General features: G+C 36.6%; 1 protein-coding gene across 10 annotated transcripts in view; it reads left to right on the forward strand.

The window, feature by feature from the left end:
- LOC145998924 (CCR4-NOT transcription complex subunit 1-like) overlaps window positions 1-23,714 on the forward strand; it is a 142,158-nt gene that overhangs the window by 63,621 nt on the left and 54,823 nt on the right. For all 10 annotated transcript variants that reach the window (XM_083135706.1, XM_083135707.1, XM_083135709.1 and 7 more), the window contains 5 exons: window positions 6,781-6,970; window positions 15,405-15,599; window positions 17,964-18,107; window positions 19,355-19,534; window positions 22,816-23,043. In XM_083135706.1, the coding sequence (XP_082991832.1) occupies window positions 6,781-6,970; window positions 15,405-15,599; window positions 17,964-18,107; window positions 19,355-19,534; window positions 22,816-23,043 (937 nt within the window). The remainder of the gene's footprint in view (window positions 1-6,780; window positions 6,971-15,404; window positions 15,600-17,963; window positions 18,108-19,354; window positions 19,535-22,815; window positions 23,044-23,714) is intronic.

The raw sequence follows: 23,714 nt of genomic DNA on the forward strand, positions 1-23,714 counted from the left end.
CTGAAAACTCGCGGGGGAGCAGCCCGAAATGACTGCTGGACTTGCAGTCTTTGCCAATGTGTATGGCAGGTCAAGCTCTTTCATCGATAAATACACCACCTCGAGAGATAAGATCGCAGGAATGTTCGAAAATACAGATGCGTGGCGCCTGGAAGTCTGGCCCATCTGTCCAGCTCTGACCTAGAGTTCAGCAGGTTCCCTTGAGTGAGCAACTCTCGGCCTTGTAGCCGACAACTTCCGGTAAACACTTTCATTCAAAGCATGTTCTTTGTTCCCTGCAACACTTCATAAAAAAGTGAAACTGTTAGAGATAATCAAAACCACATAGGCGAACTAAAGATCGTCAACCCGCTTAATGCGTTGTCATCCAGGTTTCCACAAAAGTTTACTTCGATCTTACATTCATCATAACTCCCGTTTCCCACTTCATACGTTTTCCTAATTGTGTCGCTGTAATACCTGCCAAAAAAACTGTTCCGTTGGCTGACTGACTTTTCCCTCTTTTCCTGTCAGGAAACGGGGGGAAGGGGGGGGGGGTGGCGATGCCGATTGTTTCAGCCACAATTTTCTTGCTCGTGTGTGCACACACGCTGATTACATGCAAGGGTGGAAAACGACCCACCCCTCTTCCTTTCCTTTGACATCTAAAATGGGGCAACCAGTTCTGGATATATTCTTGAAAACAAATAAAAACCATAGAACAAGTAAAAAAAGTGACCCTCCCCCCTCCCATTCCCCAGCTCAATCTCCGCCACTGGTGTGCACGGCAATGTTGATAATTGCAGAATTCAGGTCCCCTTTTTTTATATGCTGTTGTCTGCATAGAAAATATTGCCCGTATTATTGTCTCTTGCATGGTAAAACGTAAAGCAAGGGTCATTTCTTTCTTCTTTACACTGATGTTAAAAGTTCCGTCTTCGACAGTTGCGTTATAAATGGGATTTTTCTCTTCCGCCACCTGTTGCTCGAACTTCCAGCCGGTCTCCTTGTTTTTACGATGCAGCTGGCGCCAGTGTTTTGTCTTTGTCTAGCGTCTGCAAAGCTCTTGCTTGTTGATAACGGCGATGACTCATCCAGCGCGAAGGAAAAAGTTATTGTTTTGAATGTCAATGTTTTGATTTGACGATAAGGAAATTCGATCTCAAGGGGAAAATGATTGGAGGGGTGGGTGTTTGACATCGAGAATACTCCTAAAACAAACATAAAATGGCTGATTAACGTGAGAGTAAATAACGATCTACCATTTTGATATGTGAAAATGCGCAGTTTCATAAAGCTTGTTTTCTGTTCATTTTATGCTGATGGGCTAATCGGGACTAAATATACAGTTTAAAGTGAAATTCAATTCCAAATCCGACTGCGACGCTGTTTAATGACTTGTCCTAGAATAGGCATTGGAAAAGGCGCAAGTTGCGCATTTCCTTTTTCACGCTGGATTACAAGTCAAGGAAGGAGTTTGGACTGCTCCCTTGAATGGGGAAAGAGGGTGAATGAAGTTGGTTGAAGCAAAGAAAAGTGACTTTTTTTCACGATGTATATTACACAGCCGAACCAGAACGAAAATTACAGCCCTGCCTTTTTTTTTTTTTTGTCTGGTGCCTAGAGAGGTTGTGTTGTTTCTCCCGAGAGATCTAATCTTACCAGTTAATCTTGTAACAAACAATGCTCCAGTAGACCCGTATAATATCCAACATTCATTCTGCCCGATTATCTCCCCCGACTTTTGCTGGCACCAGTCTGACTGGTGTCAAGATTCTTCGAGTTTTGCTTGCAATAAGCTCGAGATTGTTTTCCTTTCCATTGGTCTCAGTGCAAACGGGTTTCTCATGAACTAGAATTGTAAGAATTTCCTGGAAGAGCAACAACTGTGCACAATTGAAAGAAAGTAACATTATTTTAAATTCTTTTTTTGTGTAAACGTTTTCATGTTCTATTTTCCTTCTCACAACATGCATCCTGTGCATAGCAGGTTGTATAACTACCAGGATAAATGATGTTACCATTTCCTAGGCATCTTTGTGTCCGTTTGAACTCCGTTTAAGCTGAAAATTGGTGCAAATTTCAATAACGACCCCTTCGAAATAACGACCCTTTTCCCGGGAACTGTGAAAGGTCGTTGAATCGAGAGTTGACTGTATTTATCGATATATCGTGTGGTAATTTTACCAATACACCGATATGCCTATATCGGCCGATTCCGATACAGTACCGATTAATCGGTCCCATCCCTAACTGAAAGTGCCACATGTAATTTTTGTAGACTTCATGAAAGACCATCATGCCAGGAAAATACCGGCTGGTGTCATTAGATAAAATCTAACTGATAGTTTCGGATACCGATACATCGGCAAGGGTATTGTCTTAGCCCTATTTATTACAAGTTCCCCTTGAATATTCCATGTGAAAAATCATTTCTTCTGGAATTTTAAATTGTTGCGACTATTTTTCATCAAAATCACTACTTTCCCAAGTTTGTCTGTGATAATTGGTTAATTAACATTGCAAATATTTCTCCCTTCCACAGAAATGAAAAAAATAATTGTGAGCCAGATTGTTAAATGAATTGTGGACATCTTCCTGTTTCGGGAATATCTTTTCATGGCTCTTGTATTTTCCACTGTCCAGTTGCAATTCATAATTGTCTTAACTCCCCTCCGTGTTTATTCTACAATGAACATTCCATTGTTTATTGCTATTTTTTTTTAAACAAAATCTTTTCAAGTATAAAGAAATGGGATTTTTACTATTTATATAACAGTCTTAGTTCACTTTAACACTTTTTTTGTTTAGGTCTTCTGATTAGTTCTATTAGTAGTTAATTATACTCTTTAGTACTCTCAGTTAACCAACTCTTTTTTTCTGTGGGCCCAGTACAATTTTCCATGTAAGGGATTTCAGCACAAATCTGTTCGTTTGGCACTGATCATTGTGATTTTGTCCTGGTCCTTTCAAAATGGCGAACTTCCTGAAGGTTTTCAGGCAATAATTTCCTGAGAGCATAACTACAAACTATGAATATCTCAGCTTGCTACACGTGTTTGGATAATCCAGGATCTTCCATAGCAGCATGAAAGTGTACAGCTGAAATTTTTAAGAATTGACATCATCGCCAGAACTTCCTGTTCCATGTTACTGTCCCCACCATATCAGGATGCAGTTTAGTGTTTCATTTATTTAATAAATCTGCTCCTGTTGTCCTCAATCCTTTCCTCACAGAATCCTTTATTGGTAAAGAGCTGTGTGCACCAAAGGTGAGTTATTTATATTCTGTATTACGTATGGCTTAAGTTGTGCTCTTAGAAACAAATTGTTTCATTTGAATTTGTTGCTTAGTCTGAAGAAGTCCCTGATACAGGGTTGAAACTTACGTGTATAGTGTTTTTTTAATGTAAATTGGTCAGCAGATTTAGTGTTTTTGTAATTTATATGTTCACTCTTACATTTTTTCCCCACAATGTTTTGACTCGTCAATTGGTCCAAATCTCATGATTCAAACAAAATTACAAAATTTTTGGACAGCAGTTTTAACTTGGTACAATTGCATTATTAATATTTACTGGTGCAATGAAAGCTTGTAAAGTGGAGGAGAGCTTCTAATTACTTCCAGGAAATACCTTATTTCCATCACACAGGCACTTCTGATGGCGTAGCGGTAATGCTGTTGTCTTGTAATAAAGGGGTCCCAAATACAATCCCTGGTGGAAGAATATTGCACATGATTCAGATCCCACTTGAAACTCAGGGTTGCTATGCTTGTGAAAAATCTGGAAAACAGAGAAATGTCGGGGAATTTGGCTTGTCAGGAAAATTAGGGAAATGTTGGAATTTTGCAGATCGTCAGAAATTTACGTACATTTTGGAGTCTGCAAGAGAAAAAGTTGCAAAATGAACAAACAGTTCACTTCCACTTCTGGATTCAGTTCTTGTGATTCCACTCCCAAAAAATATTCAGTTTAGAAACTTGTTTCTTTCGTTCTTATGATTCTAAGTCTAGTGCAAAATTATGTTTCCTTCAAATTTCTTTAATAAATTTTCACTTTTATAATACTAGATATCAGAAATTTGCAGTCCAAATATCTGATTGATAACTAAAGTACATTGACAATATGATCATAATTATCGGAAAGTTGGTGAAGATGATGTTTTTATATTGTGGAGATCTGTTATGGTGAAATAATGTACCTCTGTTACCTTAGCCTGAAGGCTAGGTGCACGTTATTGTAGCACCCAATACATTTGATGCCGACTGCAATTTTACATTTTACTCGTCGAATTTTAACGTATGCTTGAGTGTTTAGAATGAAATTTGCTAAAAAAGAAGTGCTGAAAGTGAATATTCATTAACAGATTATATATTTAATTGAAATGCAAATATCATGATGATAAAAATGTCTGGAAAAATTTCCTTTTTGGACTGGAAAACCTGAAAATGTCGGGGAATTTCATAATCAAAAAATTGTAGCAACCCTGAAACTGCAGACAGTTCCAATGGACATTGTTTATTTATATATATATATATAAATAAATCAAATAAGGTAAAAGGAAACACTCACCGGACAGTAGGAAAATTCAAAATTTTCGCTAATTTATAGCATAATCGGTGTGAGAAGAAACAGAAGACGGAACCGGAAGTTGGGGTCCTGCAGAGTTGCCAGGTCCCCATTGAAGAAGAAGCGGTGCGTAGAACGAAAAAAACACTGTTTCGTCACCTGGCTCGTCGTAAACTGTGAGTGTGTAGGATGAGTTGGGAGGGAGGGAGGGAGGGTGGGTGAGGGTTGGGCATTACTGGGTGGCCTTGTTCAGGCCAGGTGGAGTGGTTGCACTCATGGCCGATATATAGGCCCTCTCCCATCTTTTGCGAACAGAGGTGTTGGCTGGTTGGGGTAGGAGGTGGATGATCGCTACCCAGAAGCAGTCGTTGAAACTGATGTTGTGGTGGTTGGTGTGGACGGCGACAGTGAAGTCCAGGTTGTGGGTGGAGGAGCGGTGGTTATTGATGCGGAGGTTGACCTGACTACCTCCATCCACATAAAACCCACCAACCACATGCAATACCTACACTTCTCCAGCTCCCACCCGTTCCACACCAAAAAAGCAATTCCATTCTCTCTGGCCCTCAGGGGACAGCGCCTGAACACTTCACCCACCTCCCGCCAGAATTATAACCTCCGCCTACACCAGGCCCTGGTTAACCGTGGATATCCCTCCATCCTGGTCACCAAGCAAATATCACGAGCTGCCTCACATACCACTACCACCAAGAAACCTGCTGCCACCAACCCACCTGCACTCATCACCCAATATCATCCCCACCTCAACAAAATCAGGCACACACTGCACTCTCTTCTCCCAATCCTCCACAGTGATCCCGAAACCAAAAACATATTTCCCGACAAACCCAGGGTGGTTTTCAAACGCCCCCCTAACCTCCAAAACATCCTGGTCCACAACACTCCTTCACCACACATCCAACACCCTCCTGCCCATAAATGCAACCGACCCAGGTGCAAGACCTGCCCCATCCTCATCACTTCTCACACCCTCCAGGTGCACAAGGCCACTGGCAAATTTACCCTCCATCCCAAAGGGACCTGCCATGCCTCAAACCTTATCTACATCCTCACCTGCAACATCTGTGGTGATTTTTACCTGGGGGAAACATCAACGGCCCTCAACCTCCGCATCAATAACCACCGCTCCTCCACCCACAACCTGGACTTCACTGTCGCCGTCCACACCAACCACCACAACATCAGTTCCAACGACTGCTTCCGGGTAGCGATCATCCACCTCCTACCCCAACTAGCCAACACCTCTGTTCGCAAAAGATAGGAGAGGGCCTATATATCGGCCATGAGTGCAACCACTCCACCTGGCCTGAACAAGGCCACCCAGTAATGCCCAACCCTCACCCACCCTCCCGCCCTCCCTCCCTCCCAACTCATCCTACACACTCACAGTTTACGACGAGCCTGGTGACGAAACAGTGTTTTTTTCGTTCTACGCACCGCTTCTTCTTCAATGGGGACCTGGCAACTCTGCAGGACCCCAACTTCCGGTTCCGTCTTCTGTTTCTTCTCACACCGATGATGCTATAAATTAGCGAAAATTTTGAATTTTCCTACTGTCCGTTGAGTGTTTCCTTTTACCTTATTTGATTTTTACTTAGCCCTTTTATATATATAATGGATAAAAGCAAGGAGGGCCAAAAGGTCTAAGTAAAAATCAAATAAGGTAAAAGGAAACACTCACCGGACAGTAGGAAAATTATATTTCAATCACACACTATACCTGTTCCTTCTCCTCAATGTTTTTCCAAGCTTATTATGAAGTTGATTGTTTATTTCTTGCAATTACTGCAGCGGTGTATAGCATACTAAATTGGAAAAGCTATCTTTGTGTAGTATATATTGCCAGACCTTGGCATACATGAATTTTTGATGATGAATGGACAGAAAGATTATGAATGTCCGTCAGTTAATTAGCATGATGGAACAGTGATATTTTATGAACATACTGTATTAACACACGAGATGTTGCTCACATATTTGTAGAAACCGTGGTTCCCCTATCAACTCCTTTGTATTGCATTGCCATATGCTCCCACAAGCACATACGTAGTGGGAGAAGATGAGCTGTGCTTCTCATAACTTCTCTTTCACACACAGAAATAAGAAATGCAGGCTTATCCTGTCAATGAAACGTCCGAATAAATGTTTGAGTAAACAGTGTTGCCTTGTCATACATTTCTAATATACGTATACCATTTTTATTTTGTAGTTATGTTGCGTTGGGACTGGCACTGCGTTTTGTGCTGGATGCTTTGCGAAAGCCTCACGGGAGCAAGATGTATTACTTCGGCATTGCTGCTCTTGATCGCTTCAAATCAAGGCTGAAAGATTACCACAAGTATTGTGAGCACGTTGCAGCCATTCCACATTTCAGCGATTTTCCTGCGCATCTTCAGGAAGTAAGTATCTTTACAGTTCTTAACCTTTAGCCTATGGATGGTCGATATATCGGCCCCTCACATGTGTGTGTTTATAACACATCAAATAAATGTATTTATTTATTTATTATTACCTTCAACAGAGGTATATCCTCCAATTACAGAAGGCGTACATCATCATTATAATACTAATATTAATGAATAGTAATTACAATATTACAATACAACTACAATTACAATAGATACATATGCAATCCAGTCACAAATTGTATTCATTACATAAAACATATAGAACAGTTTATAAATAAAATAAAGAAAAAAAATAATCATATAATCTTGAGTATAAATACATACAGTTATTATGTATTAACTATCACATATTCGAACTTTCAGAATTGACTCTTAACGTTTTCTTGTAAGACAAAAATGGCATTGAAAAATCTATGGAATGATTACACTGGGGAACAGTGAAATTGCGGCACAGTGTTTGAGAGCTAATTTAGGTCAATTTCATGCTTCTGAATAATGATATAATAATATATTTCCTGAATTGGCTCTAATTTATGAAATAAATGCAACTAAACCAAAATGGCGGAAACATAAGACATACATATAAATGAACTTCCAACAACAATTTAATATTTATTTTTGTGATTACAATCATTATTATAAAAATAAATTTATATAGGCCTATGATCATAATAATTAAAAAAATATGTACACAATGAAGTAACAAACTATGTGAAACGTTTTCTATACGATTTCCTGCTGTATTGATTTTTAGGACAATCCCTCTGTAAGCTCCAACAGTAGTCGGCCATCATGTGGCAATCCCTCCATCCCTGGTACCTTTCTTCCATTATACTTATACCCTGATGGAACCTTTCTCCCTGTTCTTCACTAAAATCACCAAGGTTCTCAGGGAATCTGTCAATGTGGCTATGTAGAAAATGTATCTTCACACTCATCGTAGCTCCCAATTTCTCAAAATTTTTCAACATATTTCCAACTATATCGCGGTAGTTTTCTGCTCTGTGATTTCCAAAAAGTTTTTGACGACGGACACAAAGCTTAGCCAGGCCTCAGATTCGATGTAAGATATGTAAGTTGTAAAATTGGCATCATTTATAAGTGTACGAATTTGTGGTGGTCCGTCAAAGATTCCTGCCTTCAATTTTTCAATACTTAGTCCTGGAAAAGTGTGGCATACATATTTGAAACAATCACCACTTGTATCTAAGGCCTTGACAAACTGTTTTATCAACCCAAGTTTAATATGCAGTGGCGGATGGATGATTTTGTCCCTATCTATCAGCCGTTCATGAATGATATTAGCTTTTCCCACTAATATTTTCTTTTGGGGGTCAACCTTTTATCGTTCAATGCTTTTCTCTAGCACGACTATCCCACAAACATAGGAAACAGGGATATTTTGTGTACCAACTTTGCTGTCCTAGTAAAAATTTCACCATCTTGAAATCCACACACACGAGCCACTTATGTTCAGCATATTCAATTTTTTTCTAAAACCATTTTTATGTTTTGGTATTCTTCCTTAAGCTTTGTTGAGTGTCCGATATATTGCCTAGCAATGCTTCATAAGTTGCTTAGCAACAATTTACAAATAAATAAATAAATAAGTTTCTTAATGGGAATTTCAGCCCATTATCAAATTTTGATATTACCGAGAAAAGCGTAGAGTAATTTTACCTCCTACATTTTTCATGGTGTGTTTATTTTTATAACTGGAGTCAATTCAACTGAACCAATCATACAATTGGCAATCACAGCTGTTTTGTGTGCTGAAACTGTTATTAAACTTTGTGCCACAAAGTAAAATATATTTTTTGTTCCCCAGTGTTATTAATCATAATTTCATTATACACATCACAAATTCTATTAATCGGGCAGCTCTTAAATTTTTGTGTTTTTGGAATTTTAGGGATGAAAATATTTCTACAACGTACATTATTGTTCCTTATATTAAACTGAAGTTGTCCAAGAAATAAACTATTATCTAGCATGCCGTTTACTGTTTTATACAGGAACAATTGATCCAACAATTTTCGCCTATTCCTAAGAGTTTCGAAATTGCATTCCTAAAGTAGGTCTTGGTAGGGCATTTTCATTTCATTTCTATTATATTTTTTAAAATATAAATATCTTAGAAAGCTTTTTTGAATTCGTTCGAGACTATTTTCTTAAGATTTATAAATAGGGGACCGTATAATAGACGCATACTCAAGTTTACTTCTCACTATACTTTTATACAGTCAATATCTCTCAAGTTCTTCGTACTTCTTATAACAAAACCTAGCATTTTATATGCATTGTTAGTCACAGGTGAGACATATTGTTTAAAAGGCAGGTCAGAATCTAAATGGACACCAAGGTCTTTAACTATATCTGCCTGTGGAAGTACTTGACCATTAATAGAGTAAGTAGATTGAGAAGTAAACCTCTTATTAGTTAACTGCATGAAACAACATTTGTTTATATTAAAACTAAGATCGTTCACACAGCTCCATTCATATAACACATATGTCTGGCTGAAGTTTTAACGAATCCTCTCTGTTGTATAATTTTATATCGTCTACGTACATAAGACATTTAGAGTTCTTAACATGAGACGGTCAATCATTCACAAACAAGCTGAATAACAGGGGTCCAAGATTTGGTCCTTGGGGAACACCTGAATTTACTACATACTCAGCAGATGTAGATTGTTTGTATGATACATATTGTTTCCTTCCTTGCAGATATGATTTCATTAGATTTAGGAAATTAGGTGTTAAACCAAAACTTAATAATTTACGCAAAAGAATGTCGTGGTTAATTTTGTCAAAGGCTTTTGCAAAGTCGATATAAATTGTATGCACCATTGATCTATAGTAAAGTGCATCGGAAACATTTTGCACAAAATTTACTAAATTTTTTGTGGTAGACCTACAGGGATAGAAACCATGTTGACTATTGTGTATATAACTTTTAACATGTTTAAATATTCTCGAATACAAGATTTGTTCCAAAACTTTTGCTGGTGCACATATTATGGCTATTGGCCTATAATTCTCTATTTTTGTATTTTCATTTGTTTTTAAAATAGGAGAAACTCTTGTTAATTTCCATAACTTAGGAAAATTCTGCATCTTTATTATTAAATTATATATCAGACATAAAGGTGTTTTGAACACCTCTGCACAAGCTTTGATTACATAGGGAGGAATTCCAACTGCCCCACTGGCCTTTTTTGTTTTAATTTTTTTATCGCATTCCAATATATCTTTTCGGTAATTCTATTATTTGAAAGTGGATTAGATACCTGCAGTTCAACTTCCTCTGTTATGTCATATGCACTTACATAATCAGTATAAACAGAGCAAAGCTATTTACTATTTCTTGATTCGTTTGTAATATTGTATTACCGTACATCATACCTTGGTTTGAAATCATATTTCTACCCTTTTTATTTTTTACATAATTCCAAAACAGTCTGCTGTTATTCTTGATACTCTCCTCGGTTTCCCTTATATACACTTTGTATGCTCTATTTATAAGTGTTTTTACATTTTTACGAGTATCTTTATATTTTATTCTGCTATCATTATCATAGTCCATTCGTTTCCTGTAACATTCTTTAAGTCTTAACATATCCTTAATTTCTCAGGTAAACCAGGGAGGGTATTTACTGTTTAAGTGGATTCTCTTTGTTGGTACTGTAGAATTAAAAACCAAGTTAACTTTAACATTGAAATATTCTACAGTGTCATTTACATTATTCATACTATTAATAGGTTCCCAATTTGTATCTCGAAATTCGGCGGAAATTTGCTTTTTCAAAATTTAATATTACAAATGGATTAGTTCTTGAAGTTTGTTTTGTTTTTGTATAATTCACACTTGCAATTAATGTCGGATGATGCATATCTTCTCTTACAAGAGGTAATTCGTCCGTATTGACTGTAATGCAATCCCATATATTAGTTAAAATCGGATCAAGTGTTCTCTTGTTTTTATTTTTTTGTTATTAATAGAATGCAAGTCATGGAGACTCAAAAAATTATGTAAAGCTCTGTATGAAGGTCCTCCTGTCTGCAGATTATAACCTGAGTCTACAATATATGGTAAATTTAAATCACCAATAATAATAATATTGTTACCTTGTAATTCTTCATTGTTTTCAAATAAGGTATAGAAATACATATAATCATCTACTGCTGAGGAAGGTGTGAAATACACAGTAATTGCATAGTATAAACTAGGGATGGGTCGATATGAAATTTTGGCCGATACCGATAAAGTACCGATATAAAATTTAACGATACCGATAACCGATATTCTACCGATCCGATATAAAATTACAAATTGTCCTTGAAGAACCTGAAAGTTTCATTGACCTCCTTAATAAATTGTTTCAAAGTGACTGCAGTGCAAAAGAAATTACATATTTAGACATTTACTTTTTTGGAAAGTAGAGCATGGAGATTATCCATAAAAAAATACAACAAAGGGGCAGAATTTTGCACTAATTTATCAGATATTTATTTATATATCGGATCGGTAAAATAACACTGTACAACACGAAATTTGTCCTTTGCTTAAAAATATGTTTTTCTAATGTATTTTTGCATGCAAAACACGAATCTGCAATTAACTTCTTCGTATCACGTACAGTTTTTTTAAAAACGGCATCTTTATACATTATGTGTATTAATTACGTTTAAACAATTATAAATTCCTTTAACTGTTTTTTTTTCAGCGCTTGATAAAAATGATATCGCTATCAGTTCGCATTGTTACATAAAGAAACGTTTTGCTGGATCCTCTAGTGATAAATTTGTTACATAACAATAACCGTGCTGGCACCACTGACGAACAAGGGCTGCCATCTGTTTTGTCCTATCCAATGTGAAGGTTGTGATTTGCAATTGCAGGTGTTTGTGTAAAGTTTTAACGTTTGTGGCGGGTTTCTGTTAGTGAGGTGTGTATGAAAAGGAGGTTTCATTCAGTGGATCATAATGTCCCGTCAGTGTAGGAATAACCTTGATTCATTTTGTTATATATGTGGTGAACTGATGTTGAAAAGTCAAACAAGTAGCCTTACCCCTGTTGTCAAAAAAGCATCTGAACTTTATTTTGGATGCCGAGTAGGCGATCAAGATAAGCGATGGGCACCACATATCTGCTGCAATTCTTGTTCCAGGAACTTGCGAAACTGGATGCAAGGAAAGCGAAGTGGGCTAAAATTTGCCATACCAATGGTTTGGAGAGAGCCCAAAGACCACGTAAGTGACTGTTACTTTTGTTTGACAGATGTAATGGTCTTCTCTTCAAAATCAAAACATCACATCCGATATCCTAATTTGGAATCAGCAAGGTGCCCAGTGGCTCATAGTGAAGAGCTACCTGTGCCGAAAGCTCCCGAAAATTGTAAATTTGATTCATCAATTGAAGAAGGAAGTTCAGGCAACGAGGACGTCGACTTCGCGCCACCCACCCTCTCAAGTGCACCACATCTCATCACACAAGAAGAGTTAAACGATCTGGTACGGGACTTAAATCTATCGAAAACAAAAGCAGAAATCTTGGGCTCTCGACTTGAAGAATGGAATCTATTGGATAAAAATGTCAAAATCAACACGTTTCGATCGCGACAGAGTAACTTTTCGTCTTGCTTTTCGGAGACTGGAGGAATTGCGTTTTGTAACAATATTAATGCTTTATTTCAGGAGTTGGGCCATGAACACAATCCAGCAGAATGGCGATTGTTCATTGATTCGTGTAAGATAAGTCTGAAGGCAGTATTGCTCCATATTTGTAATGCTTATCTATTAGTGCCAGTGGCGTATACTGTTCACAAAAAGGAAACATGAGGTAATGCGTGACATATTGCAGTACATTGAATATAATACATTCAAGTGGCGAATCTGTGGAGATCTGAAAGTAATTGGAATTCTTACTGGCATGCAACAAATTTTGTTGCTTTCTGTGTGAATGGGACAGCCGGGACCGAGTTAACCATTACATGCGGAAAATATGGCCACCACGACAGGAATATGTACCAGGAATCAAGAACGTATCACATCAACAACTCGTGAACCCTAAAGATGTTTTTCTTCCCCCATTACACATCAAACTTGGTGCACTGCTTCCAAATCATGGGATGCCACATGTCCCTGAAATTACATTTTTTGGATTCTCATTTTGACTTCTTTCCACAAAATTTAGGGGCTGTTAGTGATGAACATGGGGAACGGTTCCACCAAGACATTGCAACATTTGAAAAGCGGTTCAGTGGACGATGGAACGCAATTATGCTTGCTGAATATTGCTGGTCTATCATAAGAGAGACTCCTTCAGATAGATACAAGAGAAAAAGCTCACAATTATCATTTCCGTAGAAGTTTGTACTGTCTTTTGTTTGTACGTTGATTTACCTATCTAATGTCTGTGTAACAAAATGTCATGTGACTGTACAATACAAATGGTATGTCTTGGGAGAAAATTGACTTCACATATCGATTTAGTACCTTTAACTTATTTAAACTCACAGTTTTCAACCAAAGGACATTTTCGTAGACATTTTTTTAGTCTTTTGTTTGTATACGTTGATTTACCTGTCTAATGTCTGTGTAACAAAATATCATGCGACTGTACAATAAAAATGGTACGTGTTAGGAGAAAACGGATTTTACATATCGATTCAGCACCTCCAATTTAGTCAAAATCACCTGTTTTCAACTAAAGGACAGAACATGACCTCAAATTTGTTGTACAGTGTAATCGGTAATTTTACCGATAAACCGATACACCGATATCCCTATATCGGCCGATACCGATTAATCGGTCCCATCCCTAGTATATACTATTATCTAAGGTCACTTTAACACAGATCATGTCTAGATTATTGCTTAATACAACATTGTGAGCTTTTATATTTTGTTTCATGGCAATTAATACTCCCCCACCTCTAATCCAACGAATACATTGTGACCAAGATATCTGTACTCTTGGCAAATACACAAACTTTCGTTGCCAGTATTTACTCTAATTTGCTTATCATTACAGTAGGCACAGTGTTATTAATTTTACTCATTTTTATTTTATGCAATGCCATGAAAGTTCTTGGATGTGTAAATTAACCACAAATAGTATGCTAAGTGTGTATTTGAACTGGATATATCTTTATTTCTAAATATTATAATTATAATAACCTTGAACATTGTAGTATACAGAAACATATGCCGATCTATGACAGATCATAAGTTGTAGAGTTATAAAATGTATAAAAATTATTTTTATATGAGTTCAATCACACTGTACAAAGTATAACTTCGCAAGCAATGTGAAGAAAAGCCATATTGGCAATCACATTGTATAAAAGAAAGTAAGGGCAGTGTGGAGATATTCTGTGGCTTGTTTTGATGGAAGGTGGGGTTGTAAGTAGTTTGATGCATGTTGATCTCGTTGTTTTGGAATAATTTGCAGCATGTTTTGCATGTGAAACCATTTGGCGCAGTGGTAGCATCGTTGCCTTGTAATCAAGGGGTCCCGGGTTCGATACCCGGTGGAGGCACAAGTGGTTCGGATCCCACTTTGAAAAACTGTAGGTCCAGTCCCGATTAGCCTTACTGTGCATAAAGTGGACTTAAAACACCAACTCAAACCAAACCAAATAAAAATTTGAAATCACAAACTTCAGACTTGTTTTTAAAGAATGCAATGACACAGCGTATTATGCTTAAGGCCTGAAAGGTAAAAATACTAGTAAGGAAGTTGATCCTCAACTGTTCTCCAGCGGTCACAGATCATTTTATCCACTCAGTTCATTTACCAGAAAATTATAGTTGTTTTAAAAATTAAACTCTCTTTGTATTTGTAGAACCTTTGTATTCATATGCAGACTAACAAAATGTCAGGATTTGCAGTACTTACACACTGATATGTCTATATCAGTACTAATTCAGGTGCCACATTCATAAGTCTTAGTTTGTATAAGCCTATGGTTACGTTTGGATCTGGTTTCACTTTCAGCTGAACTGGCAGAACAGCACCATGTAAATAAGTGTGACACTCATATTGGAGCTGAACTACTCTTGACATGCATGCCCATGTAAAGCCAAATCTTCTATCTTTCTTTTCCTTTTGTTCTCTGTATACTTCACTTTTTGCATTGTTTTGGTGACAGTAGGGGACAATGGAAAGTTAATGTAAACCTCTCTTCAGAGACAGCAATCCACAGCTACCACAATAATGAAAAATACACCCAAATAGTGATGATGATAATAAACTTTTGGTCTTCAGTATTTTCAATAAAGGGATCCTAACACTATCATTTCATCACCCATTTTGATACAATCTGCACATCAAATTCAACTTCCTTACATTGAATTATTGCAGGATAATTGTATATTATGTATCTTTTTTTAATATGGTGATTTTTCTCTACTTTCAGTATGTTGAATATGGCTTACGCTCTCAAGAACCACCACATAAACCGCAGGGACCGGTCCTGCCAGCTAATCTTGCTGCAATGGTAAATCCAGTGCCGGTCGTGACAACAGGATTTAAAACAATGACCTCAACCACAATCACGACAACCACGACTGTGACGAAAGCTACCACAACCACTACTACAATTACAGGAAGGGTAAGTTCAGTAGTTGAGTAAAACTTGTTTTTGCAGCATAGTATGCCCAAACTTAGTCTTCCAGTGACAACAATACCTTTGTTTAGAAAATTGTAGATACAAAATTCTTCCCGATGCTGATAAAGTACAGACATATAATATACCAATAAATTACCTGTTTGATATATAATTTCAAATGCCCCATGAAGAACTTAAGTGGTTTATTCACGTACTTAATGTATCACCAGGTGGCTACATTCACTTTTGTTTTTGAAAAGAAACTGTGAATTCAGACTTTGTACAGCATGAACTTGATGTTAACGTGCTGTTCAAATTGTGATCAGCACTCAGGTCTAACTGAAACAGAACACTAATGACACTACATGCCAAAACCTGTCCACACCTGTTGCAACTGCAAGCAGATACGCTCAGCTACCACAACAAAACATATGCTATCAGATCTCTCATTCTCCATCTGGAACAGAACTGAGAGAGCATTTTGACTGCCTGTTGTTTTGATGGAAATATCTGATTAGTAAAGTTATCAGCAGTTACTGATCAGACTGTTATTGATAATCCAGTCTCATCCTTCATAAATGTAATGCTACTTTGAATTTACATTCCTGTATTTTTCATTGTTCCACTTTATACACTTTTATCTTTATACGTCAAATAATAATTCCCAGATGTTATTGCTTTTTTATATTATAAAGTCTTTAGTCGCAGGTCCATGAAAATTGTAAACATCGATGTTCCATTATAAGACGTGTCAGTGTTTCATTACAAACATTGTCTACATTTTTTCACTGGTACAAATGCAGTTATTTGTATCTGTAAGGAAAATGAATAATTATTAGAGGCACATATTTTTGGTAAATAAGAAAAGAAAATTTTGATACGAAAACAGTCAATTTTGGGTTCAAAAGCTGTAAATAAAATAAAATTTCGGTGTTATAGCGGCGAAAAAACAGATCAAAAGCGGTATATAAAATGACATTTTAGTTTTAAAATTGTGTAATGGGACATTTATGTAGTTACCAGAGTATTAAGTTTCTTCCTGTATAAAGGGGTCCATTCTTGCTTCTCGAATTAATCATTTTCCATGAATTGATAACTCACAGGATAATTCAAACTTCAGAAAGTGTTGCGTCTGTAAATAAACTCTAAATTTCGTGTTTAAGAATCTATTTCGCATTATTTTGTGACAAAACAGGGTAGGAAAAATGCACCTCTTACCTTTCAGAAACATGAAAAATTAACGTTAGAATGTGTTATTTCACATTCCATTTTTTCGTCAAAAATGAAATAACAAAAACACAATTCCTCGGTCTTTCATACTGGAGAAAGAATGTAGACCTAATACAGTGGGACCAGATTTCATATTGGTCCCCTAAAATGTAAGATCGAGGTTTCGCTGTAAAAAATACTAGACAAATTCTAAGGAGTTATAGAGAGCAGACACTTGAACAGCTGAACATTTTATGTAGGCAAATGTGTAAATGGAAATTGGTGTTGGGCTGCAAGAGACTTTTGCTGTTCAGAATTTATTCTTTGTAAGATCTGTATTTGTGGGATAAGTTTTATTTGTACATTTAATTTAGCCTTAGTAACCCTTTAATGTCATCCTCTTTGATTTAGTGGTTAGCAGAACAAAGGGTCCCTGGCTTTTAATTTCTGATAAGTGCAGCCACATGTTTGTGGTGAATAAAATATCAAGATTGCAGTACAAAAACGGCATATTTCAGGTTCAAAAGAGTAACATTTCTGTGTTAAAGTGGTCAATAAAATCCTAAATTTGATTTGAAAAATATACTTATTACAAAAAATAAACATTTCCTTTCTAATAACAAATTGATGTAGTTAGTAGGGTGCTAAGTTTATTTCTGTGTAAATCAGTCCATTTTTCTTTCTCAAAGTTTTACAAGAGATTTAGTGACTTTTCTGTGATTTTGTATAACTTGCGGGATAATTCTGACTTCAGAAAATGTTGTGTTGGTAATTAAACACTAAATTTAGTATTTAAGAGCTTATTTCACATTTTGCAGTTTATTTCATATCATTTTGTGACAAAGCATGGTAGGAAAATGTAATTCACACCTTTCAAAAAGCTAAAAGATTAACAGTACCTCATGTTATTTCATATTTCTGTCCAGAACGGAATATGTATGCCTCCACTAAAAATGGTTTATCATCTATATCATTGATCATCTTCATAGTCTCGTAAAGTCTATTCTAGAATGATGTATAAAAATTAAAAAGCAACTGCTCAAACAATTTGTCTCGTTAATTGTGGGTGAGACACCAATGGTCTTGTGTCTGTCTCACATTGTCGTTGCATTGAAGCCAACGCAGTGACAAACACTCAAGATATTTCTCCTTTTGCAGCCATCTATTGCAAATGCCACAAACATCGATACGTTGCTTGTCGCAACAGAGAAGGAAGAGAGTATGACACCCCCTCCAGAGTCCATCCAGGATAAAATTGCTTTCATCTTCAACAACTTGAGCCAGTTAAATCTGCAACCAAAGGTAAGTGTTATTTTTTAAATATCAGTTTATTGTAGTAAACATTGACTATTTTGCTCCAAGTGTGTGTGGTTGCCATGTGTAACCTGTATAATGCAAGAAATTGAAAGAGATCGAGAAACCCACTCTGGTTACAGAAAACATTACTGGCAACACTGCTGTGTTTGCTGTTCGTGTGCCATCTTCTAATTCTTTAACTAGTCTACATCAGGTGGAACCATTTTAGTACACATGTTTTACCTTATTTGCTTCCCTTTGGGAAATGGAGATCTCAAAAAACATGAATAGCCCGTTGAAACTTTTTTTTGTTTTATTTTTATGCTTTGTTTGTTGTTATTTTCTTATTGTAATACAGGTAAGCATGGTAATTAATATCAGGATGACAGATCAACTAAAAAAGACTAGGGCTGGACGGGTACTTTCTTCGGAATCAAAATATCCTTGAAATTATGCAAAATCCATTCCTAATTTTGTGTGTAGACTGTGTGCTATTTTGTGTTTTGTGACAAGTATTTTCATTATTCTATCATAAGTGAATTTAAGTATATTTGAAAGTGAATGCTCCATGCAGTAATTAGGGATGGGCTGATATGAAATTCTGGCCGATACCAATAAAGTACCGATATAAAATTTACCAATACCGATAACCGATATTCTACTGATACAATATAAAATTAGAAATGGTCCTTGAAGAACCTGAATCGTTTTATTGACCTCCTTAATAAATGTGTGTTTCAAGGTGACTGCAGTGCAAAAGAAATTGCGTATGTAGACATTTAGAAAGTAGAGCATGGAGATTATCCATAAAAATTACAACAAAATGGCAGAATTTTGCACTAAATTATCACATGTATCGATATATTTGTGTATTTAGACATTTACTTTACAAAACAAGCACGGATGAGAGTGTTCCCTTAAATTCGTAAAAGAAGTAACAAATTTACCAGAATTTTGCAGAAAATTGTAGATTAGCAAGTTAGTCTGTCTCTTCCCTATCAAATAGTCTTATTCTATTCTAAGATTTGATGTTTCTCCAGTTTCTGCGCATGTTTTCTTTTGTTACTATTTAACACTGTTCACATTAGTCTTTTTCCTCCTAGTTGGCAACATTTATAAAATGTTGCTAGGAAAGGTTGTTACTTTAGTATTGTGCACCTTAAATGCTGATAGTCATTCTGATAAGAGGTTTTCAGATGATTATCTCTATTTTTCTCTGTAGTGTAGAGATAATTGTTACTTCTGTTTTACAGACTGATGAGTTAAGGGAGATTATATCTGATGAATACTGGCCATGGGTGTCCCAATATCTGGTAATGAAGCGGGCTAGCATTGAACTCAACTTCCATGGATTGTATTCCAACTTCCTGGACACGCTCAAAGTTCCAGAACTTAATAACATGGTTCTGAAGGAAACCTACAGGAACATACGGGTAAGAACTTGTAAATTTTGTGTAAATTTTCCAAGTCTTCATTGTGTCTTTGTGCAAATATATATCTGTATATCACTTACTATGTAAAAGTTAACCTTTAGGTATATTTAACTTTGGCACTTATTCTCTTATGTATTACATACATCTTTATGTACTTCTTTGTATGCGTGCCTATACAGTACAAAACCAGATTTTATGTTCCCTAATGATTGATAGGATACATTTTCACTCTTAATACATTCAGCCATGCAGGCCCCTGGCAAAAGACATGTTAAATAATAGGATGTTCACCTTGATCTTACATTTGCCCTAACTTCGGTTTCCCGCTTTACTGTTGGTCATGCGTAGAGGCATGCAAATTTCGTTTTTGACGAAAACACGAAATATGAAATAACATGCTGTAATGTTAATTTTTCATGTTTCTGAAAGGTGTGAGGTGCATTTTTCTACCCTGTTTTGTCACGAAATAATGCGAAATGAACTGCAAAATGCGAAATATACTCTTAAACACGAAATTTACCGTTTATATACAGACGCGACACTTTCTGAAGTCTGAAGTATCCTGTGAGTTATGCAATTCATTGAAAATTGATTAATTCTGCTGTAAATATTTGAGAAGCAAAAGTGGACCGCTTTACACAGGAATAAACTTAATATTCTGGTAACTACATAAATGTGAAATTAGAAGGGGTAAGTTTATTTTGTGTAATAAGTGCAGTTTTTAAATCAAATTTAGGATTATATTCACAATTTTAAAACCAAAATGTCATTTGATATAGCACTTTTGATGTGATTATTCACCGCTGTAACACCGAAATTTTATTTTATTTACCGCCTTTGAACCCGAAATCGACTCTGTTTTTGTACCGAAATTTTGCTTTTTTATTTACCAAAAATATGTGCCTCTAGTCATGCGACTTTTCCCTCCCTCCCTCCCTCCAGAACTGTTTCATTCACCACGTAACCTTGAACTTCCAGCGGTTAGGCTTCATGTGAGAGGAGGCAGCGAAGAGGCAAGGGGAAAGGGTGGGGGGTGCAGGAGTTGCATTTGTCACACCTCCCTTGACAGATAGGAGAGGGGGGGAAGGCACTTTTTGCAATCCGTCAAAATGAAATCAGCTCATGCTTCTGCCTCACAATCTGAGAACAAGCACACTGTTGCCAAACCAATTCTTACCAAATGCTGGGAAAATTGACAACAGGGCTCAATCATCATTCGCTTCTTTGCCCACCCATTTACGGAATTCTTCCTGGGTCCTGTTGAGGGCGTGGGTGAAACCTTTTCTTTTCTTCTTGTCTATGTGGCCTCACCTTAGCACAAATTGATATTCCAATTTAGGTTGAGACCTTTCGAGCCAACACAGCCGGCAACAGCCAGCTTGTTGAATGTAAGTAGATGTCTGATGTGATGTGATGTGGGGCGTGAATTACATATTTACTAGGGCCTCCCCAATGGTGCAGTGGTAGCATCATTGCCTTGTAATCAAGGGGTCCCCAGTTCGATAAATAAGACCTATTATAACAATTTCTGTATCTTAGATACAGGTGTTCGATAAAAATTTGAAAGTCACAGGAGTTGGTTGGCTACATGTGCTCGGACTGAAATTCTGCAATTGCTTAATTTATTAATGTCTGTTAAAAGGCCTTACGCGGTGTATCGCATGTGCTAACACTTAAATCCTAGTTCTTTTTCTAAATTATCACCAGAGCTCTGGATTTTTGTAAAGGATACAAAACCATCACTTTTCTCGTTGAGACGATTTTTCACAAGATGAGTCTCATTTTCCTAGTTTGCATATCTCATCATCGGCAACATATCCAATGGTATCCAATCACAACCTTTTCCCCAACACAACTGTGATATATGTACTAAACCATTGTCCGTATATTCCAACTGCAGCCCCACCAGATTCAGAGTTCTCGGTCTTGTTTTATCAACCTCCCCTGACACGTCTCTTTAGTCTGCCATTTTTTTTTTTTACCGGATCCCTTCTTCTTCTTTTATTCTCCCACGTATCATTTCCACTATCTTCCGACGCCATCTTGGATCCCAACTTTTCTTCTATTGTAAGCTTCTAAACTGATGTAACCAAAAGAATTATGTCCAAAACACGAGAGTAACTCAAAAACAAGAGAAACATTACAAAACATATCTCATGCCGTGAAAATAAAGAAAAATTACAACTTACGATGATATCACGTATGTAGGATTGCTCATTACCTTTGTGTGACTCTCAATATCTACGGGTTATAAACTGTGACTTGTACATAAACCAATGACAAGCTATGCAGATCATATCTATTGCGATCTTCCGGCTATTTAAACTAACTATTGTCAATTAGCATGACTTTAATACCTACCTTTGGAAATAATAAAAACCACGGTAAAGAGCATATTTACCAAAATACATTAATAAAAGTACACTGAACTAGAGAGAGATCACGGCTTTGGTAGGTAGCATTGTCTGACATACTTGTACCTTTGAAGTACAGAAATAATTCCCTTGTAGGAATAATGTATACTAGATTTGATTTACTGAAATTTTACATGTTTTGAAATGTTACTAGACCTGAAGATCATTGCCAAACATAACAATTTTTTAAAATAAAATACAAAAACGAGATCTCCATATGGCCTAAAATGCAGTGATGGTCATATCTACTGCGGAAATTGAAAAAATTAAGAAGGGTTTGCCAACCTTCGTTATCCAATACTGGATAAGAATGCACTTTTCCTTATAATAGCAAGTGATTTAGATTCCTCAGGAAATAAGATAATAATATAAAAATGCAATACTGAACCTAGTCATTCCTATTCCTGGAGGGTTGGCAAGCCTAATCTGAACCATTCTACATATCTCCACTGTGAATTGAATCCAGGACACATTGATTACAGAATATAAAGACGATCACCGCTTGATGTCCAACTATAAGTAATCACACTCCCCCCTCCCTTACCTGAGACTGTAAGCCTCCATGATGCCGCAGGGGTCCCAGATTTGATACCTGGTGGAGGCACATGGTGGTTCAGATCTCACCTTAAACTGTAGGCCCAGTTCCAATTAGCCTGTATGTGCATAAAGTGGACTTAAAAACCTATGATTGCTTTCAGAGGAAATTATCTTGCCTATAGATTTCATTGGCTCTCAGTCACATAAAAATCAACGAAGTGTCACATTTTTCTACAGCATGAACTTTTACCTTCATATTTTGTTAAAAGAAATCGTTACTATGTTTTATTACATGCACCTTGAGCTTCACTTACATATTGTTCTTTACAGGTTCTTCTGAGGAGTGATAAAGGTATAGCCAACTTCTCCGACAGATCATTACTGAAGAACTTGGGCCACTGGTTAGGCATGATGACCTTAGGACGCAGTAAACCCATTCTTCAGCTTGACATTGATTTGAAGTCATTGTTAGTAGAAGCTTACAACAAGGGACAGCAAGAACTTCTCTACGTAGTGCCTTTTGTGGCTAAGGTCCTGGAGTCTTGTGCAAAAAGCAAGGTAAGCCATTAAAAGCCCCTAGCATGTGACAAAATTTTGCTCATAAAAATGTTTTCTCTCTCCCAGTATCTAAAACAGCATTCTCCAGATCTCGTGTCAGGATATTTTGAATTGGGGAAAATATTCTGCACACCTCCCCCACCTCTCTCTCTCCCAGAAATTCTGCATTTACATGGAGCTTCTATATTCTTACTTCATCACCTTGTACATGTTTAAGCAGAAATGACCAGCAGTGCATAAAATTATATACAGATATCAGATTCTTTACTCCTTGAATTTCACAATTACATATATTTATTTTCTGTTATCTGAATAATCTCATTATTGGCATTTTCATTTATTCAATTTGTGGATACTAGATAAATAAATATCTGATATCCATATTTCAGAAATCTGAATTAAAAAATCTAAATTATAATCTGTAATGTCCATTATTTTCAAAACAGGCACCGATATAATTTGAAATTGAATATATTTACTAGTCTTGATTTAGGGATAAACCAATGTAACCTATGTCCTACCTCTTCAATACAAAATTGCAAATGTTACATTAAAATGCTAAATGGTTCATTCTTCATTCTCTTCCTTAATTAATGTATGCAAGTGGGTAGGTAAGTTACTGCTTTTCCTTAAAAAGAAAACTACTAAATGTAGACTAACTTTACAAAATC

Source organism: Lepisma saccharinum, chromosome 14, assembly GCF_977018435.1.
Source record: "Lepisma saccharinum chromosome 14, izLepSacc3.1, whole genome shotgun sequence".
Taxonomy (NCBI): Eukaryota; Metazoa; Arthropoda; class Insecta; order Zygentoma; family Lepismatidae; genus Lepisma; species Lepisma saccharinum.